The sequence below is a fragment of the Aythya marila genome (genome assembly GCF_965140915.1).
Source record: "Aythya marila genome assembly, chromosome: 6".
Lineage (NCBI taxonomy): Eukaryota > Metazoa > Chordata > Aves > Anseriformes > Anatidae > Aythya > Aythya marila.
In genome coordinates this window covers 19,353,325-19,375,262 of record NC_139047.1, presented here as the reverse complement: position 1 = coordinate 19,375,262, position 21,938 = coordinate 19,353,325, and the positions used below count along the sequence as shown (strand labels likewise).

Here is a 21,938-nt window from a genome sequence, read left to right as displayed (position 1 = left end):
TCAACTGATGTAGGAGGAAAACTGGAAATGAGGCCCACTACACCTGACTGAATGGTAATTGTAACTATTGCCTTCCTAGGAGAGAGGGGTAAACACATGGGAAAGGCACAGCCATCACAGCTCATTTCAGCATGTTACTGTACATGGGTACATAATCTGTGGGACATCTTTTCTGTTTTTCCTTTAAGTCCTCAGCTTTTCAGCTGCTCTTAAAATCTTCTCCTCGACTCCAGTTAAATCACCAGTTTAGAGCAGCCTATCTGATCTAAAACTCGCAGATTTATTTTAGAAAGAAAATGACTGCAAAGGATCAAAAGCAGCACATTTTATCAAAATACTTGTTTTATATTTTACTTCTTCTAAATGCACTTTCTGAATCCGCTGATCGCGAGTTTCAATCATCTCCCCATTGTGAATAGTACTAAATTTATCTATACATAACTCAAACATACCTGAAATGCAGGGTCCAGCCTAAGCACATGACTATCCATGACTGATCACTCCAGCTACAGCCACTTCTACCTTTTTACACTGCATAGTTGCTACTTGAAGACCACCTGTATGGAAGCAGGGTATAAGACAGCCCTCTGACTTGAAGCCCACCTTCTGAGATCCTAACATATATTGATGATTATTTTCTCAGTTTTACACAAAATAGAATATACAGATAGTCTGTATGCTGTGCCTTCAATGACATTTCCTTAAAGCACTTTTACAGAACAGACCCTTGGAGCCTTTTTCAGTTCGATCAGAAGCACCATCACCAACCACAAGCAGACAATTTACTAGTATTTTCAGTCATCCCACACATGAGGACTGCCTCAGGTGGAGAACACCTTGCAACTTATATCAATTCTGTCCCTTTTTCCTGGATTTTCATCAGCACATTGATTTGGATTGAGTCAATTAAAACATATTCCTCTCCTGCTACTGAGGTTTAAAAAAAAGTGACTGCCAGGTGCACAGTGGTCAATTCAGAAATGTAGTTGCTTACCTCTGCCAGCCTTCAAACAATGTGGTAAAAAGACTGCTTGTACAAAAAATGCAAGAAAACATACAAATATTGTGTGTGTCTGTGAAAGAGGCAGGGCACAACTTGCTGTCCTTGTGAGGTAGCAGGAAGTGTAGTCACAACAGCTGCTTCTGAAAATGGGCCCATTTGCCATAGTGTAACCAGTCTACAGTTTATTACTTTACAATGAACACTCTCCTGGCTATTCTACTTTTTTCCTTCTACGTTTCAGTATCTTATGCCACCTGACAAAACCCAGGCTCGGTGTGATCACAGGAAGCCTGATAACTGGCAGATGGTTTTGAAACACCAGAAATAAAACAGTGTTTTTCACCACCAATAACCAAGGTAGTATTTATGACTCTCTAAAGACTTTTCTTGGTCTTGATTCTTGGTTTCATTTTCAGCCTAATTTTGCTCTTTTATGCATTGCATTATTTCCAGAATATGTTTAGACAGTTTAATTTTGTTATCATTAGTGAGGGCTAGTCCAATGAACAAGGCCATAAAAATTTTCATGAATTATCCAGTCACTAGTAAGTACCTATGTCTGGAAAAAAAGCATTATTTCCTCCTGATCTTGTGTAAATATCTCAGTTATCCCTTTCAAGTTACACTGAACTGCAGTGCAGATGTTTCCAGAGTCTAGGTGGCTGCCAGATCTCTAGAACTACTTTACCTTTCAGGTATGTGAAGGTGTTCCAGAAGGCTTAAGCCGTTACTTCTTGTGCGCACACCACATCACAGGGTAGAAAAAGCAAGCAGCTGGGAGGTTCCTCACCACACAACACCCTCCCCTGACAGTCACCCATGTTCTCTCTGTTCTAGAAGATGAAAACAGAATGGCTGTAATTGCAGTCCTATTGCTGTAATAGCAGTCCTATTCTTAGTAAATCTGCATTTCAGTTTCTTGGTTTCACAGTACAGAGAATCTCTGTTTGATCTCTATTGCTCATCCTGTCACAAGCTGGAGGACAGACATAGTTTCCACTATGTCTGCTGCCTCCTCTCTTACATTCACAATACTTCCAGCTTTTTCTTTAGACAGTTTCATATCTGACCAATCTCTGTGCTATTTATTTAGGAGGCAATAACGAATTTTTATGGCAAAACTGTCACAGACCCATGTACTTGATACAGCTTCCACCAAGGGGAGATTTTAAGCATCCTTATCATATCTTTGTGGCACATTGTGACCTGCCTTTTATACTGTAACAAATTTTGGATTTGGTCTCATTATACCCAATACCCAATGGGAAGCCTTGGTCCAGCTACCTCACAGTTTTTGGAAAGTAAGTATTCCAATGTTATGAGAAGTTGAATAGAATATAAAGTGTTTGTACAAAAAATACTTTTTATTATGTCTTCGACATCACTGTGTTTCATATAGACACCTTCTCAGATACTCTAGCTGTTCACCTTTTGTAGACAAAACCATAGAATTCCATTCAAAGTGAGGAATCTGTAGAACAAAGTCACAAAAACTTAATGTTAATGTTGCCTGATACAAATCACACACCACAAACCACATACCATCTTACAGCAAAGATAAGGCTCTCTGATGCCTGTTGTTCTCCACCTTAACATATTTTATCATCTGTGTCCTAAGAGCTAGGTTTATTCTAGATACTGAAAAAAAAAAATTCTTCTTTATGCAAGTAGAGTCAGTTTGCTTTCAAAAAGCAGCAACAGTTGCAGAGATATGAAGCAGGTACCCACATAATACAGGCTATGACTACTCCATTACACCATCTCCCACTTTCCATATTTTGAAACCCAAACTGAGAGAAAAATCCCAGGTCATCATAGTTTGCAACGTTAACGCATCAACCTGGGTGGTATGTCAGCAGGCTAACATATACTGTCAGGCAATAGGAGAAAGGATGTTTGTCATGTTGACAGAAAGAAGAAAACCTTAAGCTTACACGAGGGTTCTAATTAAAGTTAGAGTAGGTAACACAGTAATTATATATACTGGAGAATCTGCATTCATGAACCTCCATTACCTAAATGTATCTATGCTTATGAGTGAGAATAAACTCTGGTCACTAGTCTTTGTAGTCACAGTACTACCACTCCACCAGACAGCCAACATCCATGACCCACATGTGAGTTGCCATAACTGATTCTGTGTGGGTCTATGAGCGTATGTTCAACTTTTTCTCATGCAAAAATCTTTGGTGTATTGAACTGAAATTTCCATTTTAACTTTTTTTCTTTACTCAGGCTACGTTGAGATTGCTAGTTTGCCTGCAGTAAGGTAAGGCTAAGACTTTTTAACTTCATCCTTGCTTCAGGTGCTTTCAGAGAAGGTGCAAGTTCTATAAAGTCTATAAACAGCTCAAAATTTCACCCCTAAATTAAAGAATGGTTCTCACCCAGTAGGTGTTTTTAACTATTAGAGGAAAACTACCTTTAAATCTGTTGTAAGGAAAATGTATCAATCTGCACTACAGGTACAATTCAATAGAAGACACAGAATATTATTGACTGCTCACCTGAATGACCCGGTACCCCAGCATTTCCAGGTGTCGTTTTTTCACTGCAGCTTCTCCTTTCAGGTGATGTGAACCTTTGATAAAAGCTTTTGAATCAAGAAGTTCCAAAGCAATTCTGCAAACAACAAAATTGTGGATTTACTTTCAGGTTCCACCTGAATACCAAGACGTGGTATTTCTAGCTCAGTTGATATTTGCAGTAAGACCATTACTAGATAAACCTAGCAATTCACAGAAAAAGAAAATTAAACAACTTCCTGGAACTAGACAAAACATTTTCCTTACATTTATCTAGCCATACTGGAACTTCACATCACTTTGAAAAAGCATTTCTTTCTTGCATCTGTTTTGTTCAAATGGCAAAACCAGCACCCAACATGTTCAAGTCTTACATTCAAAGAGGTGGGAGGAAATCAGTATTCTAATCTCATAAAATACAAAGGTCAAGAATGTACCTGAGTAATCAAAAATCTAAAATGTCAAAAATCTACCCAAGTGTACTGGGTTTGGCTGAGACAGAATTAATATTCTTCATAACATCCTCTATGTTGCCATATTTTTGACTAGTGATCAAAACAGTGTTGATAAATCTACACCCATTTTTTTGCTGTTGCTAAACAGTCCTTGCATAGCATCAAGGCCTTCTGTTTCTCACTCTGCCCCCACAGGGTGTAGGCTGGGGTTGGCAAGAGGCTGGGAGGGGGCCCACCTGGGACAGCTGACTTCAACTGGCCAAAGTGATATTCCACACCACATAACTTCATGCCCACAATAAGATGAGGAGTTTTTCCAAAGTAGTCAAAGCTTGATCTGCTGGTGGTGAGTGACTGCATTTGCAATGCTTGATTTCTGTTCCTTTTTTTTTCCCCTTCAGTTCTTAATCTATATTTATATTGACTGAATATATATTTTTTTTCTCACTTTCATCCTCCAGATTCTGTTCCCCATCCCACCTGAGGGGCAGTGAGCAAGCAAGTGGGTAGAAACTTACCTGCTGGCTGGGGCCAACCCACCACACCTAGGAAGGGTAAAGCTTTGGGAAAAGGAACAGAAAAATAAACAGCCCAGGGATTCCACCAACTATTTAGGACAAAACCATCAGAAACCTGGACTAAACTTGACCTAAGCTGGGAAGAACTCATAAGAATTCCAGGCACTAACCTCTGAGCCCCTGGTGGCAGAGCCTTTCTCTCTTCAACCTTGATGTCACATCTCCAGTGTATTCCCTCCAAAGCACCCAGAAGTATATTCTGAGCCATATAGGAAAGAGGCTTTTTATTTTTATCCAGAATGCACTCAAAATCTGTGAGAAAACACAACTCTGTTTAGGAGTCTGAAAAAAGAAACATAATTTGATCAGTATAGTGTTTACATTCAGAAAAACTAAGTGACAATCATAATTCGCAGTATCCAACGTTTGTATCTGTATTACATAACATTTTTTAAAAGTGTGTTTTGTACTAACTGCCAAAACAGCAGTTTCTTCTTTGCAGTATCTTGTGGCCTTAGAATCCACAGCCCCAGGGGCTTCCTAACTTTGGTGATAATAGTGGTATCAGCAGTCTCCATAGCAATCCTTAAAGGAGTAAAATTCTCACCTATTTCATAGTAGTATGGTGTGAGAACAGACACTCTTGTATAATGGCTCCCTCCTAAGATCTCTGCCAGCATTTTGTGAATGTGCTGTCGCAGTGGATTTATTCGGCTCCTACCTGTAATGACAAAATAAAGAATTCACATATCAAAATGCACAACAACCAACATTTTGAAATAGAATTTTGTGAAACTGCATTTTTAACAGTCAGCCCACTGAATTGAAGAAGCTTTTACACTGTTCCCTGGTGTTATTCCATCATAACTCAGAGATCATATCACCACATTTTGGGAGGAAAGTGACAGGTGCCTACTAATGTACTAGGTGCACAAATTGCAAATCCAGACTTTCCATCCTGAGTTTTCCCACTCACATTCAACAAACACTTTGGCTTCTGGTTTGAGCGGTTCTCAGGTTTCGCTTTTACTTGTTTTTAATCTTGCTTAGACCATTAAATAAGCATTTAGAGCTTATTATAGACTATATATGTACTCTATATATTATAGAGTTAGACCATTAAATAAACATTTACTGATTTTGCATCTCTTATGGGGATACCCCACTATCTGTCACTGCTCTACCTATTTCAGATTGTTTAATGCCTTGCTCCATTAAATATCTTCAGTCTCATAGGTAACGCAGACAAGTTTGCAAAGTAGATCTCTCCTTAAGAATTAATAGAGGAGATACTGGATTTACATTGGCTAGACTTTCCGAAATGGTCACTGTTCTTGAAGATCTCAGCTCCTACATCTGTGAAGCTGAACACTTAACATCTCTCAGCCTTGATGGACCTCGATTCTTCTGAGGAAGATGAAAGCAGTGAGTTTAAAAAGAAGTAGCAAAAATGCTCACCCTAAGAGATCTAAGTCAAATGTTCATCCTCCTAAGTGAAGTAGGGATCAGTGATGCATTCTGAAAACACAGCATCTCCTCTAGTAGACAATCCTGATGATCCTGTTCCTGCTTCATTCCCTATGTCATATATACCAACTCTGTGTATATAAATTGTATTTCTTAGGTATAAATATCCCCTCTTAAGTACATTAATATGCTCACACTTTTCAAGAACACACCCTTGGTGGATAATGGGAGTGTGCCTTTCTGAGCTTCTATTGTGTGCTAATGTCAGCAGGAAAGTTTTAGAACAAGTGCCTAGCAGACTGTTGAAAACAGATTATTACAAGGGCAGTTTTTCCCCTCCTAAATTTCTTACCTGTATAAAAGATGTGGTGGCAATAGTGCTCATGAAACCAAGGGATGTGAAACTCCGGGCATTCCAGACAGACTGCTCTGTTCAGTTTCATAAGGCGTGAGCGGACCCTCTGCTTTAAGGTATCAGACAGGACTAAATTAAAGTTAAAAAAAAGCTGTGAACTGAAGAGTGAAAAACCCATTACATTTTACTAGCTGGCTACCTCTGAATTATTTACTAAATAAATATCCATGCACTATATCCATGCACTGTAGTATTTATAATATTCGTGCCACAAAATTTTAAAAGCTTCTCAAAAATCCTTTAAAGAAAAACGAAAAGTAAATGTTGTTTGATATTAAGAAGAATAGCATAATAGAAAGTAGCAATTTAAACTCTCTCATCATTTAACTTTTAGTTAGGTGGTGGATGACAAAATGTCAGTAGTGCATCTATAGCAAACAATGACAGGAAACAGTCAAACAAACACTCAGTCTCTTACTAAGGGAGAAGAAACCAATGCGACTCATTTCTTACAGGTAAGAATTCCACATTATTTCTTGACCTTTGGACTCTGGCTCTTTCTTGCAATACTACTACATTCAGGTAATTTTATTCCCAATAAAATTGAATATACTGATTGCAATAAATTGACTATAAAATTTGTTTGGATTAACCCTCATCTGGCAGCAGCATCTGTAATATATATCAGTATTTTAAAACAAAGCACAGATTTTTGTTCATTCCTTCCCTTCTAGCCTTCAAATACTGACTAGATTACATAGAGGGTTTTCTCCAGTACACCAAATGATTTAAAGAATAAGTCTACTTCTGAAGTCATATATATGTCCACAATTTCATTTTATGTCAAACACTACACAACCAAATTCATCAGAGTTAGATATTTACCTTCAAGTTGAGCATCCAATTTGCTTAGGAAAGAAACATTAAATATTGTCTTTATCAGAGCTGGAGGAAAATAACCAGCCACTGCCAAAACATGACCAAGCAGCACCAAGTGGTGAGTTTCAAAACAACCTTTAAAAGCCAAACGGAAATCCATGTTAACACAACATACCATAGAAAGGACTTGCAATGTTCTCCTGCATCTCAACTCATCCAAGTTTCTGTCTTAACATATTAAATGAACACATATCCAGATGAAGGGGTGGGTACCTCTGCTAACTGCACCAAAGTGTAAGGTAACACTTGCCATTTCTTTGCAGGAGGAAACAACTCCGTCTTAAAAAGGCAACTCCACAACATTTCAGTAGCTAACAATTTTTTGCACTTCCATTAGGCTGTATTATCAAACAAAAAAGAAAAAAATTGAGTGGCCATACATTTTCCCCTACAACTTAATCACCTCTTTGTGATGAACTATAAACATGTCCTGTCCTCATCTAATGTTTCCTTGGGGAGTGCCAAAACAATTAATTCCAAGTACATTAATCAGACTTTTCATTTGTTTTACACTATGCTCAGGATACTTCGCTATTCCCTTATTAACAGCATTTTTTAAAGGATGAAATGAAGCTAGAAAACCCCATAAAACATACATTCAATCTTGCAGAATATTGGTAGTAACATACAGGCACAGTTTTTCCCGTGGCTTAAAAAAATGCCATCTTAATCCCATTCTTGTCCAGTATAAATAAAATGTCGATGTGTTACTCAGCATATGTTTTTCTAATGCACTTACTCAAGTTAGAAGTAAGATGTTGGATACAACTCTCAAAGAACTCTTCATTGCCAGGTGGATCATAGTTCAGAACAGAGAAAAGGCAGAGAATAAAATACATTTCAAAGGGATGGATCTGGGGAAGAGAGGAAAAAGACATTGTAAAGCCAGTGTAAAATATTCTAATATTGCTTTATAATAAAAAAGGTTTCATAATTCGTTCAGAACAGGAAGACTAAGACTTTTTTTTTGTGGGGGGGGGTCCTTAGCTTTTACTGGAGAAAAATGAATAAAATAATAAAATGTGAAAGTCATTAAAATTGCAACTATGGCTAAAAATCAAAATCTATTTTATGTAGATAATCCAACTGTTACTGTATGCTTAGACTTTAACCTCTTAAAAAGGTTTCCCATCCAACGCTCTTAAAGAGAGTATGCTCTCACAAGAAAAAATTGAAAATTTTCAAAAAATTGAAAAAAGACAGCAGGAAAACATAGTAATTTTGACCAAAAAGACAGGGTACTGAGGAGATCCACACAAGAAGGGGTAATGAAAAAACATACACCATCTGATGTGGCTATACTGTAAGAAGATAAAAGAAATATTTAATTATAGTGTACACCTGAATGCAAAGATGAGCTCCAAAGAGAGTTACACTGAAGAAAACGCTTAAGCTGTGGTTTGTTCTCTGAAACACATCAATTCAATGCTCAGGAGAAATCCCTAGCACTGTGCTGTTCTAGTCCACCACCTCCATCCTTCAAGAAAGATGTAGAAATAGAAAAGGTACTGGGAGTGTATGTTTCCATGTACAGCCACACTACATCGTTTATAACACGCAGCTGTGGAGAAGCTGAATGCTTCTCTTAATATAATGTACTGAAACTTTCAGATTTCATGTTTAAGGAATGGAAGGAAATGCTTTTAAACAATCATGAATAACTTAAAATAAAAAATAAAAAAATCACTATCAGTGTGCCATTTTGTAAAGGCTTAAAAAATAAGTAGATTCAAATCCAGAAAAAAGAAAGTGTAGGACAGATCCATTAACAGCTATTAGAGAGGATTATTCATAGGCCATCTTTAGCCTACAAAATCTTGGCATTTGTGGAAGACTGTTCCAGGGAAAGGATCTCAAAACCTTTATTTGTCCTTGCTACCAAACTGTTTTCACATTTGTCAAAGCCTGGATCCTAAGCTAGAATGACTTCTGGCCCAATGCAAAAATACTGTTAAAAAGCTGCAAGTATCATGGAAAATAAGAGACAGCTACAGCAATCTAAGTATCTACTTAGAAAACAGTAGCCAAGTCCAAATCTGTATTTGAAGTCTGTATTAATTGAATGAAATTACAAACTGCTTCATATAAAACTCCTGCAAGTGAGCTAAAAAGATTACTTGAGTACACTACCTAAGAACATCCCTTTTATTTTTATTTTTATTTTTATGTTTACTCAAAATCCTCACTCACTTGAAATGGTAGATTCAAGAAAAAAACAAAACAAAACACAACCTTCAGGCAAAACCTGAAAACTTCAGGTAAAACCAGCCAATGGATTTTTAGGGCTTTAAACCTGTTCCATTTACTACTAATCTGTCCTTTCTTACTGAGTAACTTACACAGTAGATGGAAAGAAAAACGGTAATACCTTGTCTGTATTTTCAACAGTTACAGATGCTATTCTGTCAAGTAATGAAGGACAGCGGTGGTTTGTCTTTATGAGAAAAAAAGACAACTGTAATAAATTTGCCCATGTTACTTGGTCTATCAAGTGCTGACACGTGGCCACAGTTTGCTCCCTGATGACCTCCTGAAACCACTCTCCATTCACATGTGTGAGTTCTTCCAACAGAAGATTTAAATTCCCAGCTTTGCGAAGCCTCTGAAATCCACAGTCATTTATTTTCTGCAGAAGCTTTACACATAGCTCTGAAGTGTTTTGCCAGTGCAACTGGTCATAGTGATTCCATTTGATAAGAGCTGTAGCAATATAATTCAAATGCTGGAGATTGCACTGAGGTAGAATTGCTGTTGCTTTGTTTACAATGATTTCTTCTACTTGAGAGGAAGGAAGCATGGCCAGAACACGAATTATTGCAGCAGTATCAGCAGGTATGACACTAGATTTTAAAAAACTGGAAGAGATGCAAAAGAAAAATAGGCCATCAGTACTGACATAGGGCAAATGTTAAAATAAATCAGTAAATTACATGCATGAAAATTCTATTCAAAAAGTCAAGAGCAGCACATTGTTTCAAGCATAAGTACAAAATGAATGACATTGTAGAAGTTCACATAGAGAATGACTACCAGCTTTTTTCATTCCAAGATTAGCTTCTTTCTTCTGATTTATTCAAAATTGAAAAAAAGAAGGTGACAGGGGGCATCTAAGCCAGTGAGGCTTCACGTGTTACTGAGAACACAAAAGTCCTTAATACGGATAGATCTGTCCTTGTTAGCCGAGTCTGTGGGTTTCTAGGGCCTGGATAATTTCTGTGACTGCCAAATTAACTCCTTAGCAGGCGTCATGGGGAGCACCAAGTTCTGAGATGCCTGAGGAACAAAGGTATCATCCACAAAAAAAACACGTTCAGCCAGGGCACTTCATTCCTAGAGGCTGAGAAGTGAAAGTGATGGTGGCAGATCTCTTTTCCCACAATTCCAGAATTTCCCATTCTATGTGGCAGCTTCATAACCACGAGAACTAGGAAGTTCTTCAATCAATAGAAGACTACTTCTGCATCATAATTTCACTTGTTCCCACCAGGACACCCTTACTATATACTTTTCATTACTTGTTCCTTCAAGTATCAGAGAAGACAGTAATGCATAGCCTTCCTGTAAAGTACCAGTAAAAATTTCCTGTTCAATGTCTTTATTTTGCAGTGGCCAATGGAGGGAAGAGAAAATCTATTTTAAAAAGATATCAAATTTACTAGCAGATACTGCTAGGTCTACAGTTGAGACAATATCAATTTCCTGTCCTTTCACGTACGTGTTCACAGAATCAAATTGTTTTGAGTTTGTTACTTCTTCATATTTCATGAAAACAATTTAACGTTTTAGCTTGTTATTTAAAATATTTAGACATCTGTGTAATACTTCAATAGGCCATTACTTTTTCAGGAATACATACTTACCCAAATAGCGATGTTTTTAGTTTGGCAAACAGCTCCTGATCGCGGCAACGCAATAACATCAAATACTGCGTTAACTTTATCAACTGTAATACATGATAGCTATCCAAGTGTTTGTGCAGAACAGAAACCATTCTGAATACAAACAGAAAAAGATGGCATGGTATTATGTTAATGCAAAAGATACTGCAAAACACAACATGCCATATGAAAAAGGGGTGTCCCACATTGCACAGTACCTAAGTGGAGGGTTGTATACACCTGTACTCCTCTCCACCTCAGTTTTGATGGTGCTCCACTTAGATGCAACAGCCTCTCTCCAGCTGAGGGCTTTAGTTATTTAATCTACTATCACAGCAAAACAGCTACTCCTCTCTAATTACTTCTGATACAGAATTTACAACCAGTTAAATTTAGATCATTGGAACGAGTGAATCAAGAATGGGAAAAAACAGAACACCACCGCCAGGTTCAACACAACTATACTCATTTAAACTGTAACTGTAGTGTCGCTACATCTATGTTGGTCTAAAACTGCCAGAGAGGTCTAGATTTGTATAGTGTGGTAATGACTTCTATTAAGACCTTTTTTAAGACAGTGAGATTCAAGGAGAAAAAGCATGAATTCACCTGGTCTTCCCATCAATACCACAGTTACATTTGTCTATTTTCTTACAAGGATCTATTTGGTTCATACAACTACGTTCAATCTGGGGTGCTCATAACCTGCTTTTAACTCTGTTCCATATCACATATCTGATGATAGTCTCATACACCTAAAACCTCAATTGCTTGCACCCTAACTGTATCAAAGATAGTACCTCTCCTATAAACCAGGTTCAATTTACAATTGCAGAAAATCTAGGCTTGGCTCTTAACAATACAACTTAGTTCAAATTAGAGCACAATAACTTTTGAAGAAACAACTCGCATCAGTAACGTGTCCCTAAGATAGGACGCGTTCTCTACAACTTCATGTATGCTCATTTCTCTCATAAAATTACAGTAATTGTTAGAGAATAAGTTTATTCAGAAAAGATATAGTAAAGAAGATAAAAGTTGTATTATATTATCTCAATAAGATTCAAATGCCCTTCTACGAAATTCCTGAACTGTCTCAACTACTTCTGGGTCAAGGTGTGATATTCTGAAGTCTGTAATAGCTAATTATATAGAGTGTATGCATTTGTATGTAAGTGACACACTCTCCACTCCCAGTGGGATATTACATAGTTTTTCATACTACATGGAAATAATTTGCCTATAGAAGAAAACCATTTAATAGTATTAAAAAAATTACTTTTTGAGTAGATGAGAATTTCTACATTTCATTTTCTGCATTGTCTTTAGTATCCCCAACACCTGATGACTGCTAAATCCTTCTGCCATGTGCGCTGCAGTCACTAGCAACCTGAAGAGGAAAAGAAAAGATTTATTCTCCTAAGCAAAATTTTTGAAAAGATGGAGCAAAGATTGTAGCAATGTTCTTTGTCTGGGAGGAAAAAGAACCAACATACTACTTTAGGAAATACAGGAAAACCAAGGGCCTTTATTTTGTGAACCCTTCTTCTGAACAGTATGGCAAAGATCTATGGCACAGATAGAGACGCAAACGTACTACATCAGGTCAGCAAGTCCAATACTTCTGAAAGTAGTACAAAAATAAGGAAGATACTCTAAAGCACTGAACAATTCACCATCAATCAGCAAACTACAGATAACAGAATCAAACATGAGTTGTTCTGAGACAAGTAAGACTAATAACTTTCTGCTTCACTTTGACCTTCAATAAGAAGTACAGAAAGATCTAGGAAAAGGTTTTGGCCACCTGTGGCAAAACCAGTACAGGCTTTCATAACTGATTGTACAGTATATCCAGAGCTCTGAATAGAAGTAAGTGCTCATGAAGAAAAGCCTGATAATATGACTAATCATAATTAACATAGCAAATTCTGCCTAAAACCGAAGACTTTGAGAGATCCATGACTACCACCACCCCCAAAGAAGATTTTGTGGTGCAAGACAAACAGGCAGAGCAAGATCTGCCACACAACACTATGCTCTAATTGCTAAATTAATGCTGGAGGGTTCCCTGCTGCCATCCCTTCATATAGAATAGGATGTACAGCAAACTGAGATAGGACAAGACTCAGACTGTTTCAGCTACTGCACATCTTAAAAGGAAAAAGCAACACATGCTAATGCATGTATTTCTCAGGGGAAAGTCAGTAAGTTTGTTAACACCATCCCCTGTGAAAGGAAATGATTCAGTTTAAGAGACAGAGCTGCAGGATGGCCTTGAATAACAGTATTCCCACTCCCCTTTGTTTATTAGATCCAGCTTTTGATGCAACTGCCACAAGACAAACTGCTATGACAGTGTTTCCAAAAAGAAATAATTCATTGCTATAAAGTTACAACTAGAAAACCTAATGCTCAGCTCATGGAGAGACTCAGAAATTCCCTGAGACACTAAATCATTTTCAATTTGTGTGTAAGATTACGTGTAAGTCATAAATAAGACAAAATTGTTAATAAACTTACCTTTCTCTCACCTTGGATCCGGCCATAGGCCCAAGAATAAAAAATAATTTTGAAAAGGTTTCAGGATCATGATAATCATCTATCGATTCAGACAGCAGCTGTTTAGCAACCAAGCGGAATTCAGCACTGTCAAAACCCAGCTGCTCATACAGTCCGAAAATAATACTAATATTGTGTAAATCAAGCTGGGAGGCACTTTTAAGGAAAATCTTATTACATTTTTCTAGCAATGGATAGTATGTCAGTTTAACATTTTGAAGAAATTGTGTTATTCTTTTGGCGTAATTGAAGTAGACCTCATCCTCTTCTCCTAAGAGCTGGTCAGCCTTCTTTAGTAATCGATCTCGAAAACTCTGTGAGATAACATCAGATATGCTGATCATCAAAACTGACAAAATCCTAAAAAGATTCAAAAGATTTTATGCTTACAGATTGAACATAGTAAGTAACACATTTCAGACTTCTTAAATAAACTAGCCAAAGAAAGGAATGTTAGTTAGAATGTTGCTGACTTCTGTGTCATGGAGAATTTTAAATCTAATGTACAAAAAATAGCTAAGCAAAAATCACTTGTCTAAATAATTTCAAAATTCTGCTTCCAGTGAATTACTGAAATGACCGTGATTTTTGAACCACCTCCGACAAAGTTGTGTATGATAAAAATGTTTGCCTAATGCACACCCCTGACTTGCCTAATTCAAATATGCAAAAAGATCTTTGATGTTCAATGAAAACTAAAGAAACCCAATCAATCCTCAAGAGACAGACTGGGGAAACTAGTCACTACCATTCCTAAAGAAAAAATCCCTTCCTAAGGGGATAACTAAAACCAAAGGTGAATCAATCCTTTAAAGAAATGCTGTCTCATTCAGTTAGATTCATAAACTGGCTGCCCATATCTGTAAAAAATAATAATAATAATAGTAAAGAAGTAAAGAAGTTGAGACTGGTGGTGGTGCTGTAAAAAGAAATAAAAAAAGAGCAGCCTAGAGAGCAGCCTTTACTAAAATGACCCAGACAGAACAGAGGCAAGAAAAAGAAGCTCAGACTCTTTTGACAAGGAAGACAGGTTTTAAGTCGTTTTAATATTAAGGTAATCCGATAAATATCTTAGTGAGAGAATTGATTCATTTAACTTGTCAAAAAACAGTCTAAAAGTGATACTGCTTTAAGATTCCATATTACTACTCACAATAATAAACTATACTAATGTCATAAAAGAGAAACTATTCATCTCATAGTAGACAGACAAGTTCTAGTGAATCACTAGCCTCTAAATTCTCAGAAAACTCCATGTAAAATTTAGAATCTGGTTAAAGAAATACCTGCTGTTTTTCCACTGTAAGTGGAACATCAGTTTTAATTCAGCACTTAGACTGGTTATAGAGAAACTCTTCACAAAGTAATTGGGAAAATAGAGTCACCTGAGCAAACCTGTCCATGAAAAGCCCAAATTGGGAAGAAAAAAAACAAACAAACAAAAAAAAAAAAACTTCAGTTAAGAAAAACGGAAAGTGTTTAACAAAGAAACCCCAGCAGTTGTGACATACTGCTTCTCATGCTACTCAATTTCACTCTTGACGCTTACCTTATATCCTCTATAGAATCCAGTTTCATGTCCACAATATGAGCTATTTTGCCAATTACGGGACTAAACTGTCTGCGCTGCTTGTATAAACACAGTGCAAATTTCGACAGAGCTGGTAAACTAAGCCTGTTAAGACATCAAAGAAAGAAAAGATTATTTGCCTTTTATTTCTAGTAAATAGCAAGGCAAAAAACTAATTCAGCAACTGTATAAAAGGTTACACTCACATTACAAAACAAAGAAATGATATTTACACATTTCCTATTTGGTCACCTACAGTGATACCTTGAACTCTGTCAAAATACCTCCGTACTTTATATGAAAACATACTGTGCACACACAGCTCTCCAAAAAATTGAAGTTCTTCAGTTTAATCAGATCAGTTTAAGAGATCTATGAAGATTACATCCTGAAGCAATAAATTCTGAAATAGCTAAAATTGATGTAAATTATTACCTAAATGTCATTTTGTGTTCATGCTACACTGAATTTATTTACTTTTCAAGATGCCCCAGGTGTTAAGCTGGGAAAGGCAATTCTGTGATGTTGGTGCCCAGACTGACACTCCTGCCATTAAGCTGAGATGAAAAAATTAAAATTACAATACTAAAAATTAGTATTACAATACTAAAAAAAAAAAAAATCACAATGGGAAAATACTGGTGTTTTAAAATAATAATTAAAAAAATATTACTAGTATTAAGATGAGCTGGTACTCATCATTACTAGTATTAAGATGAGCTCGTAGCTGGTTTCAAACTACCGTTTCGAAGTTGGACAGCAAGCACGAAGTTATCATTGTAAACATCAAAACTTGCAATTTGCTTCAGACATAAATCACAGGCAATATATTTCAAAATCCATGTTAGACATCCATTGTTGCAGTATCTGAATCTCTTCAGCATCCAAGTACCAAACTCCATCAACTCAAAGCCTCAACATTATATAAAAATAATTTCCAAAACCTTCAAAAGGCAACTGACACTTAAAATACTCACATAATGTTTGAAACATTATCTTGTAAATACTCTTTGAGAACTCTGAATAGCATTGTGTGAGGCAAACCATGCCTACACCTTACACCCTTCACAAAGCACACAATTACAGTACTTGCCTTTCTAATCTTTTCCATGCTTCTGTAACAAGCACTCCTGCTAGAGAATCATGGTCTTCAACATTGAGCCTTCAGAACGAAAACGTAACAGTTTGAAAGTTTGCTTCAGAAATTGAAAGGAAATCACGCAAGAGACATATCTTCACATTATGTATCACATCTTATGTTTCTACCACTCCCTCCAAACGTATCTAAGAACACATTATAAACATTTGTGCACTAATCATAACCCCATTTACTGGGAGTGCAAAACATATCAATCCTGCTTGGAGCTGGCAAATAGAGGCACAGAAAGTTGTCACACAGTAAGAGTACAGAAGCTCAGGCAGAACAGCGTCCCCATTTCCTCATAGTTGGAATTTGGACTCACAGCGACACTCTTTTTATTACCAGATACAGAATGTATAGATGTGGAATTCAACATAATGCTGCCTACCTCTGAATACTGTACAGGGTGTCCACTATCAACTCATTTTCCATGTGTTCTACCTTGTTTTCTGCTAACACGCAAAGAGCAAGAAACTGGGAGTGATTTCTTACATAGTCACTAGTCCTTAAGAGAAGGGGCCTCTTCTTTTGCAATTGCCACAGCACATTCAGTGCAATTCCCACGTGTTTTTCAGAAAGCCTGGCCTTGTTCCTTCCAACAAGACTGAACACTTCATCTTCATGGGTGCAGTTATTTATCTGGCTCAAAAGCAGATCACTACTCAGAGTTCGAGCTTGGTAACGTCTCAGTGCAAACAAATAAACCTTCCTCAAACAAAGCATTTTGCTAAGTCCACCAGCTATCTTTAAAGTGTCCAGAAAGGTCCTTTCATTTTTCACAGTAAAACATGTTCTTGCAAAGAACAAACTCGGGCATTTGGAAGACAGACGATTATTTTCCTTTCATCCAGTAGGGCCACTGTATTAAGAATAATTCATTTCTGAGGTACCTGGAGTAAGATAGAATTAAAGCAGTCACGTACAGTCATCATTACCAACTAAAAATCAATGTCTCTGCCTTTTAATCTTCTAAGTTAACATAAGCTTAAGAAAAACATACATCCTGAATTCTTCTCAGAGAACCTCCTAACAACGTACACCAAAACACTCAAAAGCGCTAAGAAAACCTGTCTGCGTGGTAAATTTTCAGATTTAGAAACCTACCTCTAAAACGCATGTGCTGTCATGCTAAAATTGAGAAGGCAAAGATGGGCTCTATAACGTGCCGGCAGCATGTTCCCAAACTGGGGTCTGGGAACTGAAAGGAAACAACTGTTGGTAGTAAAAGGAAGTGACCCAGCAAGAGCTCCTGAGCTGGCATCGCTGGGTGACTCCAGACCTATACCTCTGCCCAGCCCACACTAACAGCAACTGTTCCCGGCCTATGAGTCTCTCCCAGCGTTTTCTTTTCACTCTGCTCTCTCTAGTCCATGTTTTGTAAACAATGAAGACTTTGCTATTTGACTTCTAGTCACAAAGGTTCACCACATCTGTAACACAGAACGATGATCAGTCCCATCAGCTAAAATCACTGTACAAAATAAAAACAAGCTAATTCCCCAAATGACAGTGGAAACTACAGTTTTATCTAAAAAAAAAAAATTGGCAAATAGTGATTTGTTTTCTTAATATATCCCCCAATTTATATAGTGCCAACAATTACATATTCTACAAGCTACAGAATTGGTTCTGAGCTGCAGAACATAGACCAGATGTGGTAAATACTGTGGTACACCAAAAAGACCCATTAAATTCCCTTAAATCAGAGACCATGGAAAAGTCCAGAAGTCTTGCTTTAGGGGATATAACCACTACCAACAAAAATTATCAACATACCTTATTCCCATCAACAAAAACGAACGATCTTCAGCTGGAGGCATGATTCCATCAGTCTAACATTATCAAGACCAGAGCAGCAACAGGTACTAGGTCTCTACTGAGAAAGAAAAAAAAACTTCTCATATGAGATTTTAAAATGTAGATTCAGTAAGCTGAAATACAGAACGAAGATTGGTCGAGCCACTGCTAAATCACAATCTAGCAACTTTAACAAAAATCACAAGTACTAAATTGACCGCTTTTACAAGACCATTCAGCAATTTTTTTATCCCACATATTTTCCAAGCTTTTTTAAAAATACTTCCTCTGTTCCCTTTTGCTGGGTAGATGCATATATATGAAGAAAATCATACAGAGCAACCATAGCCAAAAGCAGAAACTGTTGACTGTTCCACCAACAGCTTGTAAGTAGAAGCTGCTATCAGAATTACTGAGCTACACAAACAACCTATTTTCTCCTCTTTGTAAACTAATGTGTTTCCTCTCTAATGATGTGATAGCAAAATACAGCTTGAAAACTAGCACAGTTTTAACCTTTTTGCAAGACCACATCTGGAGTCCTAGCTGTAAATGAGTATTTTTGTATTATTATTATTATCCTTTTGGAGAACTAAGACAGCATCAGAGGAATCCCTTTAAAAGAATGCTCATATATTTAAACTTGTTTTTAAGAATTTATACAATGTATTACAAAACATTAATTTTTATTAGGATATTTTTGCCATGTTTACTGTTCCTCTATTTTCATATGTCCATGTGGTTGCAAAAAAAATTACCTTATCAATTAACCTTTACTCTCCACCACACCGGCAACCTACTCAGCTATAAAGAAAAGACAAAAACTTCACACGCAGAATTTCCCCATAAGCCCAGGTAATGCATCCACTCCCCCTCTTGCGCTGCAATGGACCGTGCATCCCCTGTGCTAGTGACTGGGATCTCTGTAGAAAAAAAACTGCAGGAAGTTTTCAAGGATTTGCCTTTCTGGAAGGTATTTAGCAGATGCAAGGGATTTATCACAAGCTTTTATGTGGCTTAAGTTGTAATTAATTTTAATATCTTATAAAAAGAAACCCAAGAGGAAACATCGTATGTTTTTAAACTTAGGAATACATGGATTAAGAGTAGGAAACGATTACCCACCTAAGTAACTATCCTCTTCTATCTACCATACAAACTTAAAGCACAACAAATTATTTTAATTATTTAATAATTTAATAAAGTATCTTAAAACAGCTAAAAGCGGACGAAACTTAGTAAGTATTATCAAGACCGCATTATAAACTGGGGTAAGGCAGGAAATTCTCCGCACAGGACACGCGTACACCCTCTGCGCGCCGAGGACGACAGGCGCAGAGCGTTAAGAGGCTCAGGCATTAAGAGAACCGCTTATGCCACACGGGACGCTTTCCACCCGCCTCTGAGCGCTACCTCCCCTCCTGCGAGCCGAGCCGCGGCCACGCGTGTGGCTGGCAGAGCTCCTGGCGCGGCCTTCCTCCCTTCCTCCCCTTCCTCCTCTACCTCCCCTTCCGAGGCCGCCTCCCACTTCCCCGCCGAGCGGTGGTGACTCGGAAGCGCTTCAGAGGCGGCGGGAACGGCAGGGCGCTCCGCCGGCGGCCCGGGCCTTCCACCCTTGCCCTGTCCGGCGCTGCCTGCCCTCACCGCTGCCCTGAGAGGCCCCGGCCCGGTCCCGCCGCCCCTACCGGGCCAGGCCGTCGGCGCCCGCCGGTTGGCGGAGGGGTGGAGGCCGCCCGGGGGGCACAGCCTCGGCCGTGGGGTGCGAGGTGTGTCCTTGGTGCTGGCTTAAAGATTAAATAAGGAAACGCAGGAATCAGTGTTGTGTGCGACCTTTAAGGCATCCCGACGCCCGCAGAGCAAAATCTGACAAGTCCTTAACTCGCGTTTTCGCAAGACTTCTGCCATGCAAGCCATGGAAGGAGGCTGCTCGCTTAAAACAAGCACATCGCCTCACCTCCGTGCTGTGTGGTGCGTCTCTGCGCTGCCTTGGTGTGTGCCCCAACACAGCATCCCCATGAGCTGCCAGATGTACGGAAAAAGGGGAAAAAAATAGGCCTTCCAAAACAAATAAAAGAATATTTTTAAAGTTCCAAGGCCATATTATTATCTGTAGGTTCGTGCCTGGTGCACCCCACCAATATCAATTATTAAGGTCCCATTAACAAAACCAACTTTTATATAACATATTTGGAGGGGAGAAACACCATCTCTGTCCAGAAAAATCACACTGGGACTGAAGTTCAACAAGAGTGAAGTTCATGTGTTTGGCTTCGCTGTACTGGAATTAACATTACCTTATTTGTACATTATATTTTTCTATGCTTTACCAAAAAAAAAGTTTAAAAATATGAGTTCTAGTACACACATCTGACATGTTGTAACATGTCTGTTGTTTACATTGTATATGTATAGCTCCAGATCATCTTTCTGGACCTTCTCTATCATCATCTAAAATAACAAAAACCATCTAACAGCTAATGATGTGGTCAGTCACATCGTTCGATTTAAGGCAACGATAAAGTCATACTCATCGTGCTCATTTATTCTTCTAGCTTCTGCGGTGCAGTCTGAGATCATTATCATTCTATCTAAAATCACAACCAGTATTATTACCATGACCAACTTTTGGGTTAAGTGACTGCCTGTTTTATAGCTGGTTTGGTTTTGTCTTTTTTCTATTGTTGACTGCATTTATATCTCAAATAGTGGATGCTTATGAATATAGAAATCTCACAAAGTAGTAAAATATGCCCTATTTTGGGTAGCACATACCTTTTAAGAGAATCTCAGGCCTTGTGCAAACTAGCAAGGAACTCCAGGAATCTAATTTCCCTGTATAAAAGTAAACTTTTCAATATTTGTATGTAAGGACTTCTGCAAATTATGTGCATTTTTCAATTACAAAATGCTGAATATTTTAATTTTGACTCGTCAAGTGCATTTGGGTGAAATCAATTAGCTAATCAATTAAAAATGCAAATTAAAAATGTTAAATTGCCTTAAATTTTAAGTTGGGAAGAAAACAAGATTTACCGAAGTATGTTGTGCTGAAACAGGTATTGATTCGCTAAACAGTACTCTGATCACCAACTTTTACAGGATTTCATAACTCACAGGGGCCAGTCTCTATTTTCCTTTTTTTTTTTTTTTTTTTTTTTTTTTCTGGCAGAAATTTGGAAGGAGGAAATTAATTTTCCAACAGGAACAGAAGCCTGTTGAACATAGCACTTTCATTATTTCCTGTTATGTACAATTACCAGCTCGCTGGTCTGAGTAGTATGTGTGTGCTTCGGGGTGAGTCTGACTAAATTTTGAAGGGGCTCACAACTTTATGTTGTGTCATAAAATGTCATGTCCCTACGTCTATTACAAATTGATATAAACTTTGAATAGGACTAGAGATGCGCGATAAGATCAGGAACTTTGTTCCACATGAACTTCTGCAGGAAATTTCCCGTTTCAGCTCCTTACGAGCCCTAATGACGCGCGCCGAGCCCCCATAGCAGGCGGTGTGGGACGCCTCCTTTACCTATGTCCCGGTCACTCCGGACGCCGAGACGTGGCTGGGGAGGGGGGTTGAAGCCCAGCAGCAGCAGCAGTCCGGGGCGCTTCGGGCGGCCGAGCCCCGCTGTGCCGGCAGGGGGAGGCCCGGCCCCCCGCCACACGGGCACCCTCCCGGCCCCGCTGGGGGCGGCGGGCAGCAGGGGTGGCGGGAGCGGGCGGCGGGG

The 21,938-nt window shown here is 38.3% G+C and overlaps 1 protein-coding gene across 8 annotated transcripts; it reads right to left on the bottom strand.

Moving 5' to 3' along the window:
• Positions 1-1,711: 1,711 nt before the first annotated feature.
• On the bottom strand, positions 1,712-21,849 carry FASTKD1 (FAST kinase domains 1). 8 transcript variants are annotated; one of them, XM_082763662.1, is made up of 17 exons: positions 19,624-19,682; positions 18,190-18,289; positions 16,802-17,303; positions 16,366-16,434; positions 15,252-15,377; positions 13,664-14,062; positions 12,420-12,530; positions 11,123-11,254; positions 9,631-10,117; positions 8,002-8,116; positions 7,209-7,337; positions 6,321-6,452; positions 5,109-5,222; positions 4,672-4,813; positions 3,511-3,625; positions 2,432-2,474; positions 1,712-1,836 (listed from the first exon to the last, which is right to left on the bottom strand). In XM_082763662.1, exons 3-17 carry the CDS (start codon positions 17,134-17,136, stop codon positions 1,817-1,819), a joined length of 2,469 nt encoding a protein of 822 aa, XP_082619788.1. In that variant the 5' UTR covers positions 17,137-17,303; positions 18,190-18,289; positions 19,624-19,682; the 3' UTR covers positions 1,712-1,816. The 8 variants fall into 8 exon arrangements, with proteins under 8 accessions (XP_082619788.1, XP_082619785.1, XP_082619786.1 ...); XM_082763659.1 differs by lacking the exons at positions 1,712-1,836; positions 19,624-19,682 and adding exons at positions 20,983-21,042; positions 21,740-21,849 and having other exon boundaries at positions 2,377-2,474; XM_082763660.1 differs by lacking the exon at positions 1,712-1,836 and having other exon boundaries at positions 2,377-2,474; positions 18,190-18,286; positions 19,624-19,710.
• Positions 21,850-21,938: the final 89 nt, after the last annotated feature.

Bases quoted from the DNA above. Each gene is read 5' to 3' on its own strand.
- FASTKD1 (XM_082763659.1), bottom strand. From the start codon at position 17,136: ATGCTTTGTTTGAGGAAGGTTTATTTGTTTGCACTGAGACGTTACCAA. The intron at 8,117-9,630 runs GTATTACCGTTT...TCTCTTCCCCAG, and splicing joins CTGTTGAAAATACAGACAAG to ATCCATCCCTTTGAAATGTA. The intron at 7,338-8,001 runs GTAAGTGCATTA...TGGCTTTTAAAG, and splicing joins ACATCTTACTTCTAACTTGA to GTTGTTTTGAAACTCACCAC.